Source organism: Ochotona princeps, chromosome 11, assembly GCF_030435755.1.
Source record: "Ochotona princeps isolate mOchPri1 chromosome 11, mOchPri1.hap1, whole genome shotgun sequence".
Taxonomy (NCBI): Eukaryota; Metazoa; Chordata; class Mammalia; order Lagomorpha; family Ochotonidae; genus Ochotona; species Ochotona princeps.
The window spans coordinates 51,828,278-51,855,716 of record NC_080842.1 but is presented as its reverse complement, the minus strand read 5'-3'; the positions used below and the strand labels follow the sequence as shown (position 1 = coordinate 51,855,716).

At 37.0% G+C, this 27,439-nt stretch overlaps 1 protein-coding gene across 3 annotated transcripts in view; it reads right to left on the bottom strand.

Moving 5' to 3' along the window:
- The window catches only part of ARAP2 (ArfGAP with RhoGAP domain, ankyrin repeat and PH domain 2), a 150,900-nt gene that overhangs the window by 100,590 nt on the left and 22,871 nt on the right, over window positions 1–27,439 (bottom strand). For all 3 annotated transcript variants that reach the window (XM_004579161.4, XM_058670225.1, XM_058670224.1), the window contains exons 6-8: window positions 18,611–18,680; window positions 12,102–12,222; window positions 2,891–3,069 (exon numbers count right to left, since the gene is read on the bottom strand). In XM_004579161.4, the coding sequence (XP_004579218.2) occupies window positions 2,891–3,069; window positions 12,102–12,222; window positions 18,611–18,680 (370 nt within the window). The remainder of the gene's footprint in view (window positions 1–2,890; window positions 3,070–12,101; window positions 12,223–18,610; window positions 18,681–27,439) is intronic.

Sequence of the window (27,439 nt, the reverse complement as noted above, 5' to 3'; positions counted from 1 at the left end):
TTCCATCAAAAATACAAATAAGTAAATAAATAAATAAAGGAGAATAACACATGTGTAACCCCACAAACAAAGGGTGTAACAGAGACCAGACTACCAGGAATCAAGGAAAATCAAGAGTGCATCTCTACTAAGGAATGAAGGTACGCTCCCAATGAAACTTCTAAATATACCTAGACATCAAAAAATATTGCCTTTGTCAATAGAGTCATAACCCACATAAGGAGCAAAAAGTTGGAACCATTTGTTTTTCATCTCTAATTTTAAGTGCTTGCTTCTTCATGATGTTCACTGTTCACATGACTGAAGAGTTGTTTCGCTCATCTTTCTTAGGAATGGCCCTCTCATGTTTTAATCTGCAGTTTTTTAGGTATTAAGTCCAATTATTATTGCTGTGAATTTTACCTTTCTGCACTTCCTAGTCATTTCTATATTTTTCAATAAGTCCTTGTGGTGCATGAATAGATCATCTGTAAGAGAATTTTGGATTGCTTGTAAGCAAAGCACCTGATTTTGTTTATGTTCCTTTCAACACTGTTTTTGCTATATCTCATAGGCAATAATATTCTTGTTTTTATTGTTATTCCTTTAGCACCACATCAGTCATGCAGTAGTATCAATTTCTACAAGAATGTGTTTTGATTAGTAACTCTGTACCATATTGTTTTTCTGTTTTTCTCCCTGTTGTGGACTGTGTTTTCTGGCTCTGTATTTAAGGGGATGTATAATAAATGTGTAGTCAAGATTGACATGTCCAGATGTGGAGACATAGTGCAATGTGCATCTCTGCATCCAGACCAAAGATGGACTCCCAGTGAAACAGTTGAATATATCCTGACAGTAGGATGGTTGAATCTCTGACGTGTCCATGCCTATAATTTTGGGAAATACTTCAATAGCTGAGCGATGGACTTAAGACTGTTCATGAAACACCATCCATTTTAATACTAGAGGAGAAATCAATGGGGTTGGAGGGGATTTGAGCAAGACAGAAAATCCCAGAGACTATGGTACTGTATCATAAAACAATAAAAAAACCCACAAATGCAAGCAATAACATCTAAAATTTAAGGTATGTTTATAGGCATGTTAATGCACAGAAGTAATTTATATATACATATATCAACAACATGTTTACGTGTCTAAAAGATGCACAGGGGTTCAGCCTTAATGTTTTAATTTTTGCCTATTTGAGCTTTGGTTGCACCAATTCTTATCCAGCACCCTGCTAATGTGCCTAGCAAAGCAGTGGAAGACAGCAAAGCACTTAAGTTCCTGCTACCCAGAGGGATGACTCAGATGGAGTTCCTGGCTCCTGATTCAGCCTGGACCAGCTCTAACTGCTGCAGATATTTGGAAAGTGAACCAATGCATGACATGTCTCTGAGTCTCCTTTCTTTGTTACTCAGCCTTTGAAATCAATTATTTATTTAAAAAGACTTGTAGTGATTAGAAACTAGATTTAAATAGTTACCAATTTTGGTTTTTCATCTCAATTCTGTATAATTTACTATAATGGCCATACTCCATTTTCCTCATCTCCCTTCTTTACAAAACACAAATGAGAACATCTTCCTAGGGAAGATGAACAGTAAATGTTTAAAATTATTAGCACAGTACCTATTAGTCCAAAAACGGTAACCATCATGATGCTTTTTCTACACTATCACCCAAATAAAGGTCACAACTCCAACTCATCCTTTTGCTAATCTGTAAACTTCTAAGTATTTTTTTAAAAAAATTTATATTTCCAGAGAATACAATCTAGTCAATGTGAACAATGAAGCTAATAATGTAAATTCCACCAGGCCTGTAAAAGTTAAAACAAACAAACAAAAAAAAAAAAAAAACCTTCAGTTATTTGGTTAGAGTAACTTGCATACTGAAACACAAATGATGTACTTTTACAGAGAAGCTTTAATCATCTAACTTCACGGAAAATGTCCATACTTGTTGGTCTATATTTCAGCATACTGTAACTCAGTATAAATTATCATTAAATTAATGGATCTTATGTTAGATATTCAACGCATAACATTTAAAGTGACAATGTATATTCCGGTCTAGAAGTTTACAACGCAAGAAGTTACTCCCCAAAAAGATAAAGATAGAAGCAGAATTCTTGTCCACATATTAAAAATCACAGCAGTCATAGAAAAGTCTACAGAATCAATGAAACTAACAGGATTTAAAAAACTTTAACTTACTGCCCATATTCTTTAAACATTTAAACCCTCTGTTGACATTTTTAATATTAACCAAATGTCATATCCCACCAATTAAAGTCCATTTTACATATGTGTATTTGTGTATGTGATATTGTGGGATTATGTATGTATATGTGTTTGCACTTACACATAAACATACATGTGTGGATATTTATATTTGGTTCCTAACAAATAAACTTATCTACAAGCATCACATCTGCTTAGAAAAACTAAAGGCAAACCAACAGAATTCGTAAACTCAAGCAAATATGCTACCTGGGCTTACTCTATAATTTTTGTTACAAAAACAAAAGGACAGCAGAAAAAAAACAGGGACTTTAAAATCAACAGCAGTAATGGTTGACCGTTTCTCAAATATTCTCTCATGTGGCTTTATAAGGTTATTTCAACTAAGGTATGTTTTTCCAAAATTAATTTCAACAATTATATTTCCTTAGTCTCTTAAAAAGGCCATGACTGCAACATAAGTATTATAGCTACATTTCTGTGAGTACTGAAAAAAAATTAACAAAACCACTCCTATTTGTTATATTTAGTGTAGAAAACACCACAAAGATAAGACTCTATTAAGCTGTAAGTTAAAACACCAATAATTTTAATAAACAAAGCACAGTTGGTACAATAATCAAAACACATCAATTTGCAATTAGTGTAACGGAGCTCACCTGTTCATTTTTGCATAGCAGCACGCTGTTTCCCCTTAACACAGTAAAAATTTTGGCTTTGTAGCCTCTCAATTCAAGATATCCACATTTCTCAGGTGCAACGACTGCTTGAGACTGCGAAGTAAGGGACTGTGTTTTCAGTGCATTTAACAGTACACTGATCCAGTCATTCCTCTCCTCTGAAAACAGGACAAATACATAATATTAACATTACAAAGACAAGGAAATGTGAGCAAGCCATCTATTCTCTTTGCAATGCATCACTCACAATTTCTTTCTTATACCATGATCTAAATGTTAGTGTAAGAACAATGGTCCAAAACTAGGAGGGGAAAAAATACTATTTAGTTGATTTGGAGCCAGTACCACAGGCTTCATCTAAGAAGTTATCAGAAATGCAAAACCTCATCCACACTCCAGACCTAAGAAAAAGAATCTGCATTTTGAAAAAAAAAAAATTCAAGTCATCTGTATCCATGTGAAGCACTCATAAGATTATCCAGGAGATCGGATTCTCTCTCTTCATGGAAGAAACTCTTACAGCTATCCAACAATGAGCAGATTCTAATTGGCAATTCCGGTACTCAAATACTCAAAAATTCTTACTCCCTAACCAGCAATATCATTTCTGCCAACTAATCAAACCTGGATTTCTACTCCTTTCACAAAAAAACAAGTGACCTTCAGGCGTATACAATACAATATGCTACCTTTATAAAAATCTGATCTAGTTCCTTAATAGCATTGCTGTAAGTCAACTTAGAATTGAACATCTGATGAACACAAACTGACATGATAAATGTCATACAAATGGCATCACATATATTAATCAGTTCATTCAAGGAAAGTGATTTGCTCAAGGCCAAATAGCAAGTTAGTAATAAAATAAAGAGAATTCCATATTTTAATTCTCATGCACCTGTTCCTGGCACCACAATAGTACAGATATTGGGCCAGATTTTGAGAAGAAGCTCACAGAAGTCTTGGAAGGGAATACCAGACAAGAACAAAATAAAAATTAATATATGTTCAGGGACTAACATACAGATTACCATATCCATAACTGTTGAACTTACATGAAAAGTGTAGCAAATGTGGTTAATGACTCAATTATGTCTCTTCAAGAAATGCTGACTTTATCAATGGCCACAGGGAAGCCATTTTGGATTCTTAGCAAACAAAGGAGTGATTAATATAAGCAAGACAATGACAAATAGGCCAGACTGAAAGCTTAAAGATCAAGAACAAAAGGAACTAAGTGGATAATGAAAATAGAAAAATATAACATATGAAGGATCAAGACACACAGAGCAGTTAAAGCAACTGAAGCACTGAATATGTCTGATGGGTATTCATAAGGAAATAAGCAGTTTAATATCACACATTGGCCATAGAAGATAGGAACAAATACTTATTCAACGAAACATCCTTGGGTCTTTGTGCCCTGGCATGACCATCTAGGCAGACTAACTGTAACATATGAACAAAGATAAACCAGTATAAGAGAAGAACTGTGGGAAGTGGATAAGTGTTCAATGTATGAAGCACTGGCTTTATCATAATAGTAATTCTACCTATAAGGTTGGAACACGTCTACCAAAACAAATGGAAGAGGCAACTAGCAAGTTAAGAGCAGACCAGACAAAAAGACTGGAGTTTAGGTGAGAACATTTTTTACAGAGGGAAAGACAAGAAGAACACAGCCCAAGCACTGGAAATGGAGCAATTTCTCATTTTCTGCAAAAACATCTACCGAAAGATAATTGAACCCAAATTTATTTTGCTGAGTCTTACACTTCATTCTTGCTCTGTTTTCAAAATTACTAAAAATGGTTGGTTGTGTCTTTTACTGACCAAAGCCAAATTCTGTATTAAACCTCATTCAGCAATTATTTATGTAGGAGTTTCATAATCTCTAAGGAACTGGCACTTGATCCTACATATCAGAATAAAATATTTACCTAAAGTCCCAGAATTGTTGTATATTATCACCTAAATTATAGGAAAATATTGGGGTGGCTATATCAATATGACTATGCACCCACTACTGTACATTTTCATGTCTAGACAAACATATTCAGGTGACACTATAATAAATTGTGTGGTCATCACAGGCAGACCTTCCACTTATCTTGATTCATAATTGTGATCGTTAATTTCACACAAGAAATTTATGCCAAGTGAGTACTATATAAAGGTTTCATTTATTGGCTTGTGTCAATCTATATTGGCTTGAGTTCAAAATATAATTCATAACTTAATGAATGAGGCCAAGCATTTGTGGGTTTTCATACCATTAGCACATACCTCAGGTCCTCAAGAATTAAAGTGAATCCAGAGATTACAGCTGCTGAACATATTATAATTTTATCTCAACACAGCATTGCTTTAAGTCTTATGAGAATTATCTAGTTCCTGAAGTCCTCAGTCACTACCAGGGAGTAAACAATCTTGACGAAAATAGCAATAATTCATTTTATTCTATATTGTCCATGCCAGGGAAGAAAAACAAAGCAACAATCGGACTGCAAACTAAATTACAAGTGTCATTTGTATTTGGTTGCCTGTGCATCCTCAAACATGGAGGAACATGCTTTGCTAAATCAAAAACTCAAAACCAAATAGTGATTTTTTTCTTCAATGACTGTGCTGGGCAAGTCAGCACAAAAAGTCTTAGATCTACCCTGCTCTTCACAACCAAACACTCTATCCTTTACTACAACAACAACAACAACAACACCTATTATGTGCCCATCTTGGTCTTGAAGTGGGCTAAGTACTGGACTAGCCTTTCTGAAAAATGGGCTGTGACACAGTTTTACTCCAAAAATGGCATTCCAAATTTATATTTAAAAGAAGGAAGCAGAGAAGAAAAAGAAGTGTTAAAACTGCCACTTTTTGATGATGCTGGATTATGCTAGAAGTAAATAAAGACAAAATTCTCATCAAACCTCACATTAGTTCTTGAGATTTGGAGGAATGCCAAATTATATAAAGAAGTTAAAAAATAAACAGGAAGGGGACAATATTTTCTGCACTAAGTGGTTTAGCAGTTGGCATATTCATTAGTAACAAAAGATTAATCATATTAAAAATTACAACATAAGGGCTATGCAAATCACCTAGAGCATAATTTAACAAAGTTTATCTGGACCATTATTTATGATACGATGCAAGATATGACTAAACACCCCTCAATGTAACCCGTGATTAATATTTGAAGAGGAAGTATAACACTCCAGTGCCACTCTTCAAATTGACAGCCACTCGTGCATACAAATATTTACTGAATGCCCACTATGTTGCAGGATCTATTCTGATACCAGTAATGGAGCAATGAACAAGATATATGAAGCCGTTACTCTCCCAGTGCTTGCACTCTAGTGGAAGAAGGAATGCCATAAGTACTCAGCTACATAGTATATTCACAGTGGCAGGTGTAATGGGATAATATAAAGCACAGAGGGAGGAGTATAGAGAGTGCTATTTTATATAGCATTGTAGAAAAGGCCTCATAAAGAGGAATGGTTAAGCAGAAGTCTCAAGGACATTCAAAAAATAAAGCAAGGCTGGAGGGTGTCCAGAAGAGAATCCCAGAATGGCAGACTTCACATACTCAATGAACTAGAGGCCTCTGCAGTTAAAAGGTAGTGAATAAGAGAAAGCATGGAAGAAAGTAACGACAGAGAGGCCAGGGACAGACCATGGAGGGACTTTGGACATCATAAGCACTTTATTCTCAGTAAGACGGAAAGAATGTGGAGCTTCTGAAGTGTGCTAAAATGATCTGACTTTCTTGTTGAATAATAGAACTTACAACCGTTCTGAAAATACAACTGTAGTCAATCAAGGGAGATGATCAAAACATTTCAGGTGGAAGGGATAGCTTTTAGGAGAGTGGAAGGTGTTGAGAATTGAGAATGAGCCTTCATACATATTGTCAAGGTCAAACTGACAAGTTCTACTGATAGACCGGATATGAAATGTGACAGAGGGACAGATTCAAGAAAGACCCGACATCTCCTGGCCTCTGCACTTGGGACTTACTGAGATGAGGAATAGTACATGGGAGAAAGGTTTGATGGAAGAAAAGGTGAACTGGAATTTGATTACATAAACTGTGATACACAGTTAACCATCCAGGTTGCGATGTCAAACAGAGAGCCAAATACATGAGCACAGATATGGGAAGAGCTCAGTGGTGGATGCACACACCTAGGCCCAATGACCTAAAGTCAGAGTACTGGCTAGATCCAGAGTATCATGATGACACTAATGATGGGCAAATCATCACGAGTGATACTGAGTCAGAACTCAGAGCAATAGTAACTAATTCAGTCTTTGTTTCAAAAAAAAAAATTAAGCTTAAGCTTGTTTGCCCAAGACAATAAAGGGGAATCATTATGTTTCTGTTATCAGCATTATCCCTGATATTTGAGAGCTGTATGATACTGCCTAAAAATAGAATTCATAGAACATATATGGCCCTTTTCCCCAAGGGTGTAGATTCTACTAAGATGGCAAAATTATGGGACATACAATTAAGGACCAGGAATTTAAAGTTACTGGGGAGACTCTCAGAAGTGTTAAGCTCTACACTAGCCATGAAAATTTGCTCACTCTACACCTGTTGTTTGAAGCAGCAGAGTTCCACAAGTGACCACAGGTACCCGATGGAATTACAGGTTGAATGGTGTGATCATTAGTATTAGAATAGTGATATTCCAATACCTTTGCTTGAGACCAAGAAAAGTTAGGCTACTTTTCCCACTGAAAGATGTTTATAAAATGATATTATTTCAATATAAGTAACTTTCCACTAAGAGGATAATGTTAATTGGGAAAGTTTCTGGGAAATTTCCTAATGAACATTAGGATGGATGAATAATATAATTGTGGGGGGTGGGGATTTTGGATGTGTGGTGCCAAGAAGAAGACACCACCTGTATGAACTCACATTCCGTTTTGGACAGGCTGGATTCGAGCCGCAGCTCCACTTTCAATTCTAGCTTCCTGCTAACGCACACTCTGGCAGGCAGAGAGTGATGACCTAAATCTCCATGCTCCCTGTAATCTTCATGGTATGGTAAGATTGAGTTGTAGTGTCCTGGCTTCAGCCAGAACCAGTCCTAACTTTCACTGGTAATTAAGGGTCAAACCAGAAAACATAAGACCAGTCTACATCTATTGATCTCTGTTTCTTTTTGCCTTTGTCAAAATTTTAAAGACTAAAATAAAAGACTTAAAAAATCATGTGAAAACCATCCCAAAGTGTAATTGTGTGTTAGCTGTGCCAGTGATAATGAGCAATTTTGGAAAAGTGACATGAGTGGCAAGACAAAAAATGACAAAAATGCTGTTGTTATATTTAAGTCATTCAAAAACTTTTTATCACAAATGAAGAATTCATCTCTTACAATATCAAACCATTCTTGTTTCTATTCTAAATCATGATTTTGTTTCTTCATCAGATCGAAACAAGTTGAAGAGACCTTTCCATTTGCCTGGATTGTCATCTGTTTTTTTGTCAAAGATTACTTGGCTGTTATCTGTGTGGTTTCCCTTCTGTTGCTTCTATTCTACTCCATTGATCCTCCTCTGTATCTTTGTGCCAGTACCAGGCTATTTTGATAACCACCCGGGGGAACTGGAATGCCCTCCTAGGCCAAGAACTCTGAAGTCATCCACTCCCTATTGGATTTACCACAGAGATGGAAGAAGCCCAGATCCTTCCTCACAGGATCCAAGGTCATTGGAACAACAGATGGGAGCCTTGAGCAGTCCTCAGAAACAGAAAAACGGTAAACTTCCTTCGGGACTCGAGAGGGGAACTTTCTCTGGTCCTTACTTAGTTCCAACTTTGGATCCCCACCCCCTCTTGAAATGACCATCAGGGTTGCACCAGAGCCTCCCCCCACAAAAAAAAATTAGATCAGATAGAGACAAATAAGGAAAGCTTAGAACCAGACAGGAAACGGTCAGCTTGGACTCATATATACCTTACTAGGTAGGACGTAAAGAATAATTACTCCTCACTAGGGTATTGAAGATTTCTCTGCACACCCCTCCTAAAACTGTTCTGCTCCTCAATTGTTAACATGTGGCTTGTTAGAGTTATAAGCCAGTTTGGACTAATACTAAAATTTGCCAAGTTCAGTAAAAATTATGGTTCAATATTATAAACTGCTAAATACTAAAATGAAAATAGATACAAGACAGCTGAATAGTACCCTAAAACCATTCTAAGGTGTATAGCAGCCGATTCTGTGTATAAATTAAAATTCAAAAGTCAGTGAAGTAGTCACAGGATGTGGTTAAGAACTTGCATTTTCTAACATATTGGTCACTCAATACCATGTCAATTAACTCCATAATGTTGTAAATTGTTGTTGATGTTGTGTTGTGGCTTTTCACTGGACGGGATGATATTCTGCCAGCTCTGCTTTCAGACCAGGGTTGGTCTCCCCAAGAAACTGTTGAATTTATTTGGACAAGAAGAAGCTGGACTCTATGCATGGTACACACTCGCAATGAAGGAATCATAACTGGATATGAACTGTACTACTGCAACAATGTGGAGGAATCCAACATGGGTGGAGGGTTTGGGAAGGGGTTGGGGGAATCCCAGAGCCTATGAAACTGTGTCATAAAATGAAATTAAATTTAAAAAAACAATAAATAAATAAATATTTATATAAAAATTGTAATTCAGCTCAAAGTTAATTAAGCTAAATTTACCTTAAGCCACTGTCATTGATTTCCTAATTCTAGCAAAATAAAAATAACCAACTGTTTGTGTACATGGAAGGAAGACAATAAAACACATTAGGATCTTCTTGAAGCATTTCACAGTAAATATAGACACACATATATACTTACACACCTGTATATACATTAATCTTAAAGCATACTAATATAGAAAAAACAATCTGTAATCAAATTAACTTATTCAGTCATTCCATATGGATAGTCTCTTTTCAATGAAGCTGAATTTCCACAGTTTCAACAATTAAACCTGGGAGTTAATAAGTTTCTAACAAAGTGAAATTGTTGTACAAGGTTTACATAAAACAATGAGATATATACAGTAAAAAGATTTCTTGGTCCATCGTAAACATTTAACATTAAAATGTTATGGTGGGGTGATACAAACTTTAATCAGCCATTAATTTTAGAGCTCCAGTAAATATGGCTAAACAGATTTCATCTAAGTTGGAAGACTTCAGAAGTTCCTTTGATTTACAATGCAGGTCATGTGGCATATTTGAAATTCACTACGAAGGGCCCAGCCCAATGGGAACACTACCTAAAAGGCTCTGATGGGTAGGAAAGATGACCATGGTGCTTAGTCCAGAAACAACAACACCTGTTTCCAGAGATGAAGAAAGAGAAATCCCTGTGTTACCCATCACAGCAGTGGACAAAGTTCTGAGTTTCAGCCAATGCTTCCTCAAAGGTGATTCCTCACTGAAGCAACCCCTGGGCCAAATGCTCCAGGGCAGGGATTAGCATTCTTTGTGTTAAAGACCAGAGAGTAACTATCCTGGGTCACAGGGACCACTTTCCCTACTACAGCTACAGATGTGGCCCCAGGCAAACAGGCGGCCCAGAGAGGACAGGGAACAGTGGGAGAGAGGCTGTGCTCTGAGAGACCCATCCCCTCTAAGTAAGCAGCAGCCATTCAGGTTACAGGCCACATACTGGTGTCCCCAATTCGAGAACTACAGTATTCAACATTTTCTTATTATTCTAGCTCTTAGGAAATATTTTTTTAATATTATACAGATATAATATATGGGGCAGGGCTTGAAATTCATGAAAATTGCCCATTAAGTTTTTCACCAACTTTTACAAGAACCCTCATATACACCATTATGCTTCACAATGGAACAGTTTGTGATTGTGATAACTTTGCTGTTCCAAAGTGTATAGTTTCTCAGTTTTCTTTTGTTACACCACGTTTATTTCACAAATGGGTAATAATCCACACTTCGAGAACATCAGCTTTAAAACACAGGCTAAGCAGGACACTACCTTTTTAGAAGCAAAGATGGAAATTTCCTCATAATCTCTAATACCTACTGAATTCTATTTGTCATGGACTGACCTATGTCCTAAGTAATCTAACGGTTAACAAAGATGTTACTTCCCCATAGTAATCAACATCACAGCAGTTTCCAACCAGTGGTAAACCCCGTTCTCTGCAAAATGCAATGCTGTAATATTAACCTATCTGATAAGACCACCCTGAACAATAAGAGTTTGGCAGTGTCTAGAACAAACTATGTAAGTTTTCAATCATTATTATTCTGATAATTAAGCACCAATAAATCCTTTTAAAATCGAGCTCAATGGGCCAGTGTCATGACAGGGAGTGTTAAGCCATGGGCTACAGCTCTGGCATCCCATGTGGGAACATCAGTTCCAGCCCCAGCTGTTTTGCTTTGTATTCCGTTGCTGCTTATGCAACTGGAAGGCAATGCAAGAAGGCCCACATGCTTCGAGACCACAGGTAAATCCAGGACCCAGCTTTGCCCTGCCAGCATAGCTATAGTGACCATTTGCGGAGGGAGCTAGTAAAACGAAAAATCCTCTCCCTGTCCCTTTCTGTCACTTCTCCTTTTCTCTGCCCCTCTTTCAAACACAGTAAATACTTTTTCAATAATTAGCTAGACAGCTATATTAAATTAACAACCATCTTTAAAATAAAATCCAATTCTTTGATTAATGAGAAATTACCTCATCTAATGTATATAAACTAGGGAGGCTCACAGTGAAGATTCATCATGATAGTCAAGCAAAACAGTGAACTGTTAATGTCCTTGGCTCCTCCATCCCTCACCAAAAATCAGAAAGGACCCCTCTGTACAACTTTAGCCTCAATACAAAAATATTTGCAACCTGACATCAACTTTTACCATTAAGTAACCTAGAGAAAACACAGCAGAAAAGAATTCAAGAAATACAAAAAGCATTTCAAGTATCTATAATTACTCTGCCTGAGCATTCAGCTAAAATCTGACACAAACTTTCACAAAACTGTTTAGCCATTAGGAACAAGACTGCATATAGAACAACTATTTTGCAAATCAAAATAGAATCTCAAAGGTAATACACTTAAATGCTTCTCAATATATCTAGTTTAACTAGTTAATTTACCTTGTCAGAAATTAACAACCATGGGTACATTTGTAAGAAGAAATGCATTTACCTTCTTTTTCCACTCTGAAGACAAAAGTTCTCTGTGTTGTAACAACTTCAAATTTGTTGTCACCTTGAACGCGTACTGTTGATATGGCAGACAGGGGAATTATTCCCTTTGAATACATCTCCTAGGATATGATAAGATAAAGGCAACACATTAAAATAAAATTATTTGCTCTTATCAAAAGTGGTACATTACTTAAAACAGCTTCTGCTTTCCAATTTCATTTCAAATTTAAAATTATATACAAATGCTATGTATTTTATAACATTGTTTTAGCTCAAACAAAGAATTATCAAATCCTCCCTTTCTATTAATGATACGTTTGTCTTCAGCTGGAATTAAATAGGAAAGAATCAAATACAGACCATCCCACTATACCAGCCGAATAGTTCCGAAAACCAGCAGCATATTCTGTACAAACTGCAACAAACCCTTTAAGATACTCCGGTCCAAATGATTTGATGGTGTTTGCAGGCATCTGCTGGCCACAGCAGGTACTGTAACTGAATCATTTCTAACATAACTGCTACTCATACACTGCAAACGAAGCTATGCCTAAGAAACCTGCCCGATCCTATGAGTTAATCATACCACTCAAATCTCAGGTAGGGAAGATCTTCATCTCAATCACACTCTATCACTTTACTGATTGTATCCCAAAGTTTAAAAAGACAAAAAGAATCCAACAGGGATCAGCTTGCTGCCAATCACTGCACACACAGACAATTTTACTCAAGATGGCCTTTTAAGACTTTGATTTTTTTTTTTCAGTTCACATATTCTTGGACTTTAACAAATCACTGATTATGATCAGCACATAATCTTAACCACTTATTTAAGCCTTAATATTTACTGAGTCTTGTATTGAAAAGAAAATTTAAGGTCCTTGCACATCCTAATATGATTAATCTTTTGTTACTAATGAATATGCCAACTGCTAAACCACTTAGTGCAGAAAATATTGTCCCCTTCCTGTTTATTTTTTAACTTCTTTATATAATTTGGCATTCCTCCAAATCTCAAGAACTAATGTGAGGTTTGATGAGAATTTTGTCTTTATTTACTTCTAGCATAATCCAGCATCATCAAAAAGTGGCAGTTTTAACACTTCTTTTTCTTCTCTGCTTCCTTCTTTTAAATATAAATTTGGAATGCCATTTTTGGAGTAAAACTGTGTCACAGCCCATGTTTCAGAAAGGCTAGTCCAGTACTTAGCCCACTTCAAGACCAAGATGGGCACACAATAGGTGTTGTTGTTGTTGTTGTTGTAGTAAAGGATAAAGTGTTTGGTTGTGAAGAGCAGGGTAGATCTAAGATTTTTGTGCTGACTTGCCCAGCACAGTCATTGAAGAAAAAAAATCACTATTTGGTTTTGAGTTTTTGATTTAGCAAAGCATTTTCAGCACAATATTAAAATAACAGCACAATATTAAAGATCTTAAAAGTGAGACTATGGAGACATCCTTAACGAATGTCTTCTTCTGTTCCAAGCATACACAACAGTCAGTAGCACAATGTAACAAACACTTGACATACAAATCCGAGTCCTCACTCTAATATCTTTTAAGCTATTGTCTCAGCAGACAGGTAAGGCAGTCGTCATCAACATGGCACTCTATTAGATGAAGGTCCTTCCTCAGACAGTTGAAGAGAGAAAGGATCCAAAATATTTTTCTGGTATTCCTAATTCTCCAAAAGTTTTGTCTCTTTCACTGGTTCTGCTAATAATCTTCAATCTATGCATTAATGCACTCACCCAAACCCTAACCATTGTTCAATGTTACCTTTTTTCCTTCTTTTATTATTATTTTATGATACATAGGCTCTGGGATTTCCCTTACCCCTTGCCAATTCCTTCTCGCCCCGCCCTGATTTTCTCTATTTTATTATAATACCACAGTCCTTCAAAAGCAGTCAGCAGTCCATCATTTCTGCTGTCTAAAGTGTATCTTGATATTGTAGGCATTGATAATGGCAGAGAGTGCAGCATCTTACTGCAAAGATATTCAACAGTTTCAAATGAAGTCCGACTTTGATTGGGAAGCAGAGATGCATATTGCATTGTATCCTCATACCTGGAAATGACAACCTCTATTGCACAGTTACTACATAGCCCCTTAAATAAAAAGCCATAAAACAAAATCAAAAACATTGAAAATTTAAACATGAAGTTAAGTAGCATGCCACTGAATGACCAAAGTGTTGCTGAAGATATAAAAAAGATCAAAAACCTTCTTGAAGAAAATAATAGTGTATGACCTATGTGTTACTATGGAAATTAATAAGAGAAAAAACTATTTTGAATAAATGAAAATAAAAACTAAAATACCAAAACCCATGAGCAAAAACAGTATTGAAAGGGACATTTACAACATCAGGTGATTTTAAAAAAAAGTATCTTTATCTCAAAGGCAGATACACAGAGAGAAAGAAATACAGAGAGAAAGCTCTTCCATCTGCTGGTTCATTCCCCAAGTGGCTGCAATGGCCAGAGCTGAGCCAATTTGAAACCAGGAGCTTCTTCCGGGTCTTCCACACTAGTACAGTGTCTGTATGCTTTGCACTATCCTCCACTGCCTTCCCAGGCCACAAGCAAGGAGCTGGATGGGACGTGGAGCAGCTGGGTTATGCTCGCCCACAGGAGATGCTGGCAGATTCAAAGGGAGGATTTTAGCACTAGGCTATTGCACAGGACCAACATAAGTTGCTTACCAAAAAATGGAAATATTTCCAATAAGTTATCTAATAATACATCTCAAGAACTCATTAAAGAAAAATGTACATGAAAAAATGATTTTAAAAAATCACAGCAAAAATTAATGGGATTGAAACTAAAAAACTACATATTGCAACAAGATTGATTTTTAAGAAGATGAAAAAAACAAACTTTTAGCCAGACTGGCAAAGAAAACCAAGAGAGAAAAACCAAGTAAAATTAGAGATGTAAAAAAGAGAACACTAGTAAGGTGATCTCTTCTTGCTGAATGGATCCTTTAGTCATTACGTGGTGTCCTTCTTCATCACTTCTAATATCTTTCACATCAAAGTCTATATTATCTGATATAAGAATGGCTACAGCAGCTCTTTTTTTTCCATTAACCTGGAATAGCTTCTTTCATCCTTTCACTTTCAGTTTCCTCAAATTTGTTGGTGAGATGTGTGTCCTGTAGGCAACAGATAGCTTGGTAATCTATGACACTTGATTGCTGAGTTTAAGTCATTTGCATCCACAGTTAATCTAAACAGGTAATAACTTGGTCCTGTCATTTTAGCAATGGGTTGTTTGATTTCATCTTGTAATTTTAATGGGGCATTTTCCGCATTTCTCATTGGTTTTGGCAGGTACTATTCCTTTTTTCTGTCAAGAGAACATCTTTCAGCATCATTTATATGGCAGGTACGGAAGAGGCAAATTTTTTGAGCTTCACTGTGGAAAAATTGTCTTTAATTTTCAAAAACAAAGGAAAGCTTTACTGGGTAAGTTATTCTGGGCTGACAATTTTTTTTTCCTTTTAGAATCTGGAATATGTCACTTCATTCTTTTCTGGCCTGCAGAGTTTCTACTGAGAGATTAGCAGTGAGTCTGATTGGGGTTCTTGTACATGTTAGCTGATTTTTTTTCACATGCATATTTAAGGATCTTTTCCTTATATTCAACTAAAGAGAGCTTGATTATCATGTATCATGGCAAAGATCACTTTTGCTAACACAGTTGGGAGTTCTGTGCCCCTCCTGTACTTTGTTTCCCAATGCTTTCTCCAAATTAGGGAAGTTTTCCTTTATTTTATTATATTCCCTGTATTTCAAATGAATACATTTTTAAACCCAGCTTCTTTTTCTGTGCCTTGTGGAACTTCAATAACTATCATATTTGGCCTTGTGATAGTGTCTCTTAATTCTTGAATGCTTTTCTTAACTTGACTCATTCTCCCAGCTTTTTGACTTTTCCCCCTTTGTTTTAGGAAATTTCCTCCAATTCTTCTGCCTGGAAGGGCAGCACTGAATTACCAGAAATTCTCTCTCCACTAATAAGGATGCCACTACCAACAGAGACGCACTCGTGGTGTGAAAACCTTCTCACTCCTGAATGGTCTGTTTCCTACCTTCACTTAAAAGGCACAGGGACTGAAAAGAACCAGTTGTCAGATTCCATCACTTACACTGGACTCAGCCAAAGCCAATACATGCTATCTCCACATTGAAATGCACTAGCAAACCAGACCCATTAGCTACAAGCAAGACCAGCTTTTTAAAAAGATGCATCTCAGCACCTTAGAAACCTCCAATGAAGGTGGATCTGATGCTTTATCTGGACCTTCAGAGTGAAACCACACAAGCACCACATCTCACCTACTGCTCTCGACAGCCCAGCAGTCAGAGTGCGCTCGGCCACAGGATACACTGCTTCCCATCTGAAAGCACACACTTTGCTAACCTGCAACACTGAAGCAGTGATTTATGAAAGGAAGTCCCAATCTCTATTCGGGTCACAAATATCACCATTATTATGCCCTGACAATCTCTACATAATGAAGACTAAAGGCAGACCATAAGTTATAAGGTAAAATAACTGGCTAAGCCTTAAAATGAGCATGGTAAAACAAACAAAAAAAAAAATCATTGGAAAAAAGTCACCTGATTTAACTGAACTAAATAGAAGTATTTCTTAGTTCCAACACTTAATTAGAGAGATGTTCAAACACAGACAAGTTGAATCAGCAGCACAATAAACAACCCAAAACTTCCATCTACAGTAAACAACTAATTCCATCTTCAGAATTTGTTTTATCTAACTCTGCAGGTGTTCAAGTTTGTGTATCTGCAGAGATCAACACAGCGAGTAGGAATATTTGAAAACCATTTGCATGTGGTACCACATCCTTAAGTATTACAGACTGCATCTCTGGAGAATGAAGACATTCTCACACCAACTCAGACATGCTGAGGACTACCTCATTCCATTAAGATGCCATTTGCCTAAGAATACACAACATGGACTTCAAAAATTCACCAAAAAAAAAAAAAAGTTTTACTGAAAGAATAAGCTTTTTTATACAAAGTGTTCTCTTTAAGATACATGAAATATACTGCAATCCAAAGAAACTACACCTGGATTTTAATTTTAAAGTATCTGCCACTGAAATATTTAATTCCATTTTCCATGAATTTTCTGAAATACACAATGCATAGATACATTTATTTTCATCTGAAAGGCAGACTTTAAAGAGAGAAAAGGAGATATAGGGAGAAGTCTTCCATCCAATGAAGACCACAGCAGAGCTACTCTAAAGCCATGAGTCAGGAACTTCTTCCAGGACTCTCACATTGGGGGTGTCAGGGCCCAAAGACTTATGCTATGCTCTACTGGTTCCCCATGTCATAAGCAGTAGCTGGATTGGAAGTAGAGCCACCGGGACACAAATCAGCACTTATATAGGATGTTGGTGCCACACATATAGGAATAACCTGCAACACTAGCACACAGCCCCCAACAGTCGATGTTTTCAATGAGCTCCAACTGCAAAAACAGCCTACATAGTCTCTTATGAGTCCCTTTCTCATCTAGTCTACAATTAGAAAAAAAATCCATGCAATCAAATTTGCAATGAGGGTTTCAAAAGTTCTTTGAGAAAAAATGAAATGAAAAAATAATTTGCCACAAAAATTTTGAAATCTGTGAAGAGCTTTTATTTTTCATGAACTTCATGAAGTCTTCATGTGTACACATTTCAAAATATCCCGCATCAAAATAAACACCTTATATTTATCTTAAAGACAGAGTGAGAGGATAGAGAGAAGGAGAGCTTGATCTTCCACCCTCTGGTTCACTCGCTGAATGCCTGCGACAACCAAGACTGGGCCAGGCTGAAGCCAGCAGGCAGGGACTCCACTCAGGTCACCCTTTGGAGAGCGTGGATGGCAGCACGTGGGCTCTCAGTCGCTGCCTTCCCAGGTGCAGGCTTAATGTGTTGCTCTTCAATATCTGTCTCAGGGAATATCTTCTAATGCAACTTCCTACAAACCAAAGTGCTCTCTTACAGGGGCTGCACTTTCCCTCTGGGACCCTTACTGTCCTCCCTGATAATAGGCACTTTGTCTCTGCTTCCCCTTTTCTTCAATCCCAGAACATATGAAATCTCAAGGAAGCCCCTCCCTCTCCTGGAATACAAATGCTATCTCCTCACTGTGCACTCTTACCCTTACAGAATCATTTGTAAACCCTCCTCGCCGCTGTTTATGATGGCAATTTCTTATTCATCGTTATCTTGTTCATAACAGTTCCTAGAGTTTACAGAAGATACTCTACAAATAATCGTAACCCTGCGAGCCAAAAAAAATCTCAATTTTATGCCTCAAGAAAAACTTAGATTATAAAAGTGCACTTTATTACATTCGAATTCTTTTCATGTTGATAATCCAACTCCTGTTCTTGAAAATTAAACTACTGGTTCAGTACTGAAGTACATTTAGCTTGCAGAAAGCAATCTTTGAACACTGTAAAATGCACTTACCCTTTCATTGTTGTAGTAAGAAATGCTAAGGCCATCAAATTTCACCCATCTCTTCTGAAACATGCGTTTTCTATAAAACATGATGAAATTATTTTACACTTAAGTACCACAGACTGGGATTTCAAATGCATTTGTAATGTAGTCATGTTGAAAACATCCCTATTTGATTAAATAACACAAACAACAATGGCTTATGTTAACACAGTTTTTGCAATGGAAGATAGTAAAAAAAGATACGCATAATGACACTTTCTAGTCAACTGACTATTTTAGTTTAAAAACCAGTACTGTCAACCATGTAGGCATACACACGTATAAGGTTAAGTGTAAGACAAACTGTTACATACAATGCACAATGAATCCATTTCCATTAATGAAGATAACACATTTGCATACACATCCCTTTCTCATTAAGCTTACACATTTAATTTTTTTTAATTTTTGCTTCGGGGCATGAATAATGTTACAACAAAATTACAAGGCTTTGTTAATTGGACTATATAGGCAGTTATTTAATTTTAATTAAATGAGCAGAAAAGTCTTTTTCAAATCTAGACAATCATTTCTGATCATTCAAAATTCGATCTTACATTAACATTTTTGAAAGAATAACATGAAAGGCAATACAATTTAAAATGGTTACAATATGAAAACTAAAGGCATAGTAATATCATGATCAGTTTCATGCATAGGCTCAAAAAGACTATCACTCAGACTATATGTGGAAGCATGTAGAACCACTTCTGCTTGGGGTTGTTTTTTATTTTCTTTTCCTTCCCTGAAATCGGAAAATCCTGCAGTTTGAATATCCTCTTTTCTACATGGCTCCCACTTCAAACAGATACCATCTAAAAATGTTTAGCCTTTAACACAGAATATATAGCAGAAAACATTTCCTGTTTAATTTAAAAATATTATTTCTAGACAAATAGGTAAACATCTACCATGTTTACCCTCTGTTTTGCACGTCCCTAACATATTTCAAGAATTGGTATAATTTCCTGTGACTTTCAGAAGATTTAAAGAAAGAAAAAAAAAGAACTTCTGGAAAAGTGGAAAAGCAGCAAGCTTGTCTCACAGCCTCTTCCGCCAACATAACACAGCTGTAACTCAAGGGAAACACACCAAGTCTCCCACATGAATCATTAGCAAATTTATTCTGCTGAAGATAAAATTAAACCAATTCTAGAAAAAGGGAGAAAACTTTCAAAGATCACCAGTGCAAACACCATTTTCACAGCTAAACTCTGAGTTAGTACTTACAAAGCAATAAGAACATGTAAGGACAGGAATATCAATAAATACAACTGCCTGTCTGCCCTTCTTCCATATTGGTCTTTCATCTTTCTCGTCTTCGTGACTTCTCATTTCCTGCCTGCACTGTGTTTTCTTCCAACAGCTTTACAGATGTGTTTTTTCACTTCTTATGGTAGCCCAAAGGGTTCTTCAAATTCTCAACATTCAAAGTTGAAAGACAGGGCTAATGTGGCACGGTGAGTTAAGCTGTCAACCATGGTAACACTACCACGCCACATGAGAGCTAATTCAAGTCCCAGCTACTCCACTCCTGATCCAGCTCCCTGCTAATGTGCCCAGCAAAGCAGCCAAAGTTGGCACAAGAGCCGGCTCCCTGGAAATCCAGGCTGCTGGATTTGGCTTCAGCCTGGCCCAGCCTTGGCCCTTGTAGCAACTTGGGGAGTGAACTAGTGGATGCAAGATGTCTTTTTATTTGTCCGTCTCCCTACGCCCTTTCCATAACTCTGCCACGCAAATAAATAAGTCTTTTTAAAAAAGTTTAAAGGTAAGGAAATAGTAAGTAGAACACTAATTATACACTGAATAAATTTAGCACTCAGCATTCATTTCTTATTTATCTCTGTTACACTTACACGTGGACAAATATACATCTGCCCACACAATCCTGAGGGAAACTGGTTAACTCTGCAAACCTGGATTTTCTTTGCGTCTCACCCTTTCTTATATTTTGAATGGTGGTCAGCTAAGGGATTAGCAGCACAATCTTCCCTTTAAATTAAAAATAAGCAAATTGGGGGGGGGGGCATTCCCTACAGCTCATTTATCCTTCAGTTACACCTCAACTACCTACACCTAAATTTGTTTTCTGATAATCCAATCCAAATTAGATCATAAAGCTCTTCTTTCTCAAAGCCTCCTCTGCTTTTACTCATAGGGAAATGACTTGACAAAGTCTCCAAAGGTACATGACTTTTTTGTTTACCCTCTATCTTCAACAAATCCTTACATTCACAAACACCAAGTCCTAGAATGTTCCCTTCTCTACCGTATCATTTGATTGGTAACTAACAGAAAAACAAATACAGCACCAAAAAAGAATATGCTGAGCAAGATTAAGCACCCAGGCAGGGGAAAAAAAAAAAAAAAAAACCTCAAACAACCAGCACTGATATCATCAGATGCTCTTCAAAGAAGGTTGAACAGAGGCAGGAAATATCCTAAAAACTCAGAATTAAGGCCTAGTGCAAGAGCTTAGTGGCTATTTACCCTGCACGTGTTAGGATCCCATATGGGCACCACTTCATATCCCAGCTGCTCCCCTTCCCATGTAGCTCCCTGCTTGTGGTCTGGGAAAGCAGTAGAGGACAGTCCAAAGCCTTGGGACCCTGCACCCATGTGGGAGATGCAAAAGAAGTTCCTGGCTCCTAGCTGTGGCTTAGGATCAGCTCAGGTCCAGCCACTGTGGCCACTTGGGAAGTGAACCACTGGACAGAATATCTTTCTCTCTGTCCCTCCTTTCTATAAATTTGACTTTCCAATTGAAACAAATAAGTCTTTTAAAAAATTGCTGGCTCATGGATTACATGGTGGCATCATTTTTCCCAAATGATTTTTGTGTTTCCTTTTTGTCGCCCATGTGTTGGATACTCAGTGGCACGTTTTTTCATGGTGCTATAATTTGTTGTGGTGGTGGTAGCTGTTGTTCTAACTCATACCAGTTGTTGACCTTGTCGTCATGGCTTCTCATTTGTGGAAATGTATAGTGATACAGTGCTGGGGTCTACCATATCCAGATGTGGGGGTATAATGCAACATGCATCCCTGCCTCCAGACAAAAGATTCTTTCCCAATGAAACTGTTGGAAATGGGTACAGACAATGGGATGCTGGACTGTCTGACATTGTCTGTACCAGCAATGACAGGATACACTTCAATAAGAGACTGATGGAATTCTGATTCATTATGAAGGTCTATACCATTGTAGCAAAATGGGGAAAATCTGTTGGGGGGGTGGGAGCTTGAGAGGGGAATCCCAGTCTATACGAAATTGTACTACATAATTTAAAGATTCAAAATAAAAATATCAAGAAAAAAGAAATAAAAAACCCCTCAGAATTAAATTCAACATTTCAAATACTATCAAGGGTCCAGCTGAAACTACTTTAACATATCTTACTTGAAATTGTTTAATCACAATCAGTTGGATTTATAAAGCTTTCTCAGAATCCCATCACAACCTGGATAATTTGCAAAAGGAGAGACATCATCCAAGCACTAAACAGTGACAACCACAAGAAAATAGGGAGAAGAAAAGATGGAAAATAGCTTAGTATCTGTAAGGCTTACAGAGCAAGGAACCACCATCTGACTACATGTACATCCTCACTCAGACTTGGATACAATAAAATACATACTCTAAGATATTCTTCTACCACTTTAACTTCTCAACTCCCAGATGAATATTTTCACCTATTTCAAACTCAACTTTAAGAAAACTAATATTGCATTACTGTAATAATATACAGAGGGAGAGGTAAGCATGACAAAACTCAGTCAAAAAGAAATGGAAGTGAAAGCAACACGGTAAGTGAAAGCATATCTTCCCTGCAGGTAGAGAGCGACGGTTTGCAACGTATCATTCAGACTACGCTCTCAGTCACAGCCAGCCTGTGTGTGGGCAAGTGACCCGACACACAATGGCTGCCTCTTTTCTCTATGCCTTTTTTTCAAACTCATGACCACTTCAACTACTTGGAATGCTCTCCCTCTGTGCCCTGTATATGATGAGCTGCTTCTTTTTCATTTAAAAAACTTATTTTATTTTTATCTGAAAGGCAAAGTGCAGAAAGAAAGGAAGACAGAAAGCATTCTTCCATCCACTGGTCCACTGGTTCATTTGGGGACCATACAGTGGTCCCTAATGACCTCAACAGCTAGAATTAAGCCAATCAGAAGCCACGAACCAGGAGCTTCTCCCAGGTCTCCCACATGGATACAGGGGAATAAGGACTTGAATCATTCTCTGTTCCTTGCTCAGATCATAAGCAGGCAGCTGAAATCAGAAATAGAGCAGGCAGAACACAAACTAGTGCCAATTAGGATGCCAATGTCACAAGCGGAGAATCAGCCCAAAAACACAATAGCACTGGCCTCAAGGGGTTGCTTCCTATGTAGAAAGTCTACTTAAAAGTCATTCCTGTGTAAGTTTATCTTGTCGTTCAAGAAGGAAACCTCTAACATGCTTGAAAACTTGCCATACTTTTCTACCTAATTTATAAATATATTATATAATAAAACACAAATATTTTACAAATGTTTCAGATCCTGGTATCCACCGTTATAGAAACCACCTGTTGCTGAGTTGAGTATTAGCAAATCAGATTTCACATCTAAGTGATGCTGGTCAAAGGGTAGAAGTTCACTTATAAAAAGAACGTACAACATAGTATATTGTAACTTAGGTATCCTCCTTCCAGGCGATAACTATGCTAATTAGTATGGCTGTAGAAATCATTTCATAGTGTCAACTCATCATACCACACACTTTAGAAGCACATCTGGTCTTTGACAGTCCTACTCCAATTAATCTAGGCAATAAGAACAATGAACTGCATAATTATTTACATTTTATACTTTCCTATATAAAATGCAAAATAATCAACTTAAGATGTTTTGAGAAGTAAATTAATTTACATTAAAAGCATCTACCTTTCTAATTAAGTAAGCTAACATCCACCTATTTTGATGTGAATGCCAATACTGGATTTTAAAATCTGGTTAATTAAAGATAAGAACATACACTTAGATCACTTTTAACAGTATTACCACTTTTTCAAGCTGATGGAAACTTGTATTTCATACTGGTAAACCCTACAATTTCATCAAAAGTTCACTCTGAAAAAAAAGGAGCTTTGGGGCCCGGCGCAATAGCCTAGTGAGTTTCCACTAATAATGAATTTTTAAAAAGGAGCTTAAGGACTGTGTTTCTAAATGCTAATTTTAAATTAATACCAATGTTACATTTTTAACTACTATCTTTTCTATTAACAAATTTAATCATGTTCATCTCAAGCATTTATAAAAGTCTGCTAAATACCTGGCAACTAATTCCACTGGAATTATGTTCAATTAATATGCATATTCCTAGAGAAAGCTAAAACACACTACATGTTTTCTGAGCGACAGCATTGTGGCATGCCGAGATGAGCTGTAACCAAGGGATGTCTGCATCCCACATCAGAGTGCTTGGAACTGAATTCCCACATCAACTTCCTATCTAGATACCTGTTCAAGTGCCCCTGGAAAGCAGCAGGAGATGACTGACGCTTTAGTTCCTGATCCCCAGTGGGAGTTTCAGGCTCCTGGCGTTAGTGTTAATCAGTTCGATTTCAGTGTTGTGGAAATTTGGGAAATAAATCAACGGTTGCAGAAAAATCTGTCTCTGTTTCTCTGCCTTTCAAATAACCAAATAAACCTAGCAAACAGTTATCTGAAGGTTGTTTTTTCCTAGATTTCATTTAACAATTTGCTTCAAAATCTTCAAAATGAGATTTTAAAAAAGACACATTGGTCTGTGATCTCACCATTAAACGACACAAATTAGGGACTGAAATAACTATACATTATTACACAGATTTTAAAGTTTCAGTAGTATAAATTAGAGAAACATGCTTGTTAATAAAATTGCATATACCTGTGCCATGCTTTGTTCGATTATACATTGTGCCAAACCATACACAAATAGTAACTCATCTAATCCTCCAAGCGACCATATACTCCCACTTTACAGATGAACACACTGTGACAGCGGTTATTAAATAATTGGCCCAAGTCATACAACTAGTGGAGGACATAGGTGGAAGTCAACTCCGTTTTGTTCCCAAAGTCTAAACTCCTAAACATTCACAAAACAGATCCCAGTAACTTTGCTAGCAGAGCATCCTAGATACCCTCTCCACCTCCAACCCCAGGGAGTAATGACATTTGACCACTACACATTTTAGATGAGAGTTCAATTTTACAAAGAGCTTCACAATTCCCATAGGAAAAAAGTACAAGAATGCAAGAAACACATTAGCCTGTATTGTATTCTCATTTTGTGTAGGGTTTTGAAGGCAAACATTTCTTTAAGAATCTGTTTCAGAATCATTTAAAAGAGCTGTGCACCGTCACTGAATGGATTTCTATAAACTCTTCCCTTGGGCGCTGGCAGCTCAGGTGGCATACAGTTTCAATAGCTTTCCTAACAACAGTGTATAAGCAGTCAATTAAATCTTTATTTATAGAGAACTCAATTAGGAGTACTCCTAATTAACATCATTCCTAAGGGGCAGTTATTTTTTTAAGATTCACCTTTAAGCTTTAAAGCAAAAAAGAGAAAACTCAGTCTAATATGCATGCTAAACAATTATATTCAGTTAAGGTATCAGAGGCTACCAAATTGTCAGCTTTAAAAATCACACACCTGTGCTTGCTTCGGCAACACATAGAATAAAAATCACATGACTGAAAAGTAAGTCAAAGGCACTAGGTCTAATTTACAGCTTTAATTAATCACAGTATTGGAGTCATCATAAATGTTTTTCTCAATAATCTGCAAAACCCTGAAGAAAAGTGCTGTCAGCATGTGCCAAGGCCTCCTGTCTTGTTCAGTTAACCCTCAAGGATGGCAGCATACTAAATCTTATTCTCCTTCAACCCTAAAGAGGCCCAGCGTCTCTTAGAATTATTAATCTGTAGAAGTACAGATATCTGCTTATTTACTTAATTACTTACTTATCTACCTAATAATTGAGTTTTATCTAATCTTCTAAGTATACTTTTAAGCACTGCAATAATGACTATATAAGGCATATATACACAAATATACATGCACACTTAAGGAATTACTAAAATACTTCTATAAAATGCTAGCATTCATCAACTCTAAATTGCATGTTTCCAATTTTAAGAAAATAAAGATGCATGAAACATAACAGACTATGAGCAAGCATGCTTAGGAAAAAAAAAAGAGAGAAACATTTGAAATGTTAAGTCTCAAAAGACAGGCCTCCTAGCCGCCTTATTCCTGAAAGGTGCTGTTCTTCACCCAAAGGTATTTTGGCAGGGCTGCGTAATGACGTCATCGCTGACAAAGGTGAGAACAAGAGCACACGGAATCTCCAGAGAACGATGAAGGGAAACCAGGACGCTGACCTCAAGGCAGACCTGGCACTCAACCGGCCAAAACTAATCATGTTCTCCTAGGACTGTATGAGGACACAACTCAAAGCTTAATATCTTTTGATTACTTCAGAGATTTAAACTTTTGAAACATAAATGGACACTCAGACATACAGAGAGGAGGAGAGACAGACAGGAAGATCTTCCATGTGGTGATTCACTCCCCAAGTGGCTGCAATGGCCGGACCTGAGTTGATCGGAAGTCAACAACCAGGAGCCCCCTCAGGGTCTCCCACACGGGTGCAGGGTCCCAAAGCTTTGGGCAGTCCTTAACTGCGTTCCCAGGCCACAGCCAGAGAGCTGGATGGGAAGGGGGGGGGGGTGCCGGGATTAGAACCCGCACTCCTACAGGATCTCAACACATGTGAGGTGAGGACATTAGCCACTAGGCTATCACACCGGTCCCGAACAATTTTTTTTGATGAATGAGTAAGCACATACAAGCTCAGCAAACAAAAAGGTGATTATTAACTCCAAGAAAAAAAGTCAAAATTGCAAATGAATGAAAAATTAGCACTACAATGCTACAAACCAAACATAAATAGTACTTAGGCATGAGAATATAAAACTGAATTACACACTCAAAATATTTTATAGATAATTATGCTTACAGGATGCTATTGGGTCTGCACTAGAAGGAAACAAAATTGGTAAAAATGGGTGCACATATTTTTCCAGGGCACTTGCTTTAGGATTAACTCTTAATACTGAAAAAATAAAAATTAAAATAGAATTAAGATTACAAAGTAACTAATAAAATAAATGAAGGAGCTATCTTAATGGTTTAAAGTGGCTGCCTCATGAGAAGAAGTTGGAAGGAAAGAAAAGCTCTCGTTTTTTTAAATAATGTATATGGAACTTTCTGACCCTTAAACTATGTGATTTTAGAACCAATCAAAACATTGAATTTTAACAGTTCATTCTGAACAAATGCATTCTTTATCTAAGCCAAGTTCACATCAAGGTATGAAAGGACTAGAACTCACTTGCAGTAACAGGATCAAAAGTCACATGCTATAAAAAGTGTTCTTCTGAGAAGGAAAACTGAAGTTTATTGAGCACCAATTAAATGCCAAGCCCAAAGTTACCTAGGTTTCTTAATGAAGATCAAGAGGAAGTCTTGATCTCACACTAGGTGGGCAATGGAGATTCGAGAAATTGAGCCATACAGTAAAGGAATGCTGTCTTGACAACCCTAATCTCAGACCGTCTGATCTCAATGCCCTGATTAATTTTTATTAGCTAATTTATTTTAACAGAGACTAAGAATGTGCTTTTGTCAAACCGAAAATAAATTTAGGAAGCTACCTATTCCTTGGCATAACCATTATAAGTGAAAGTGATTTCACA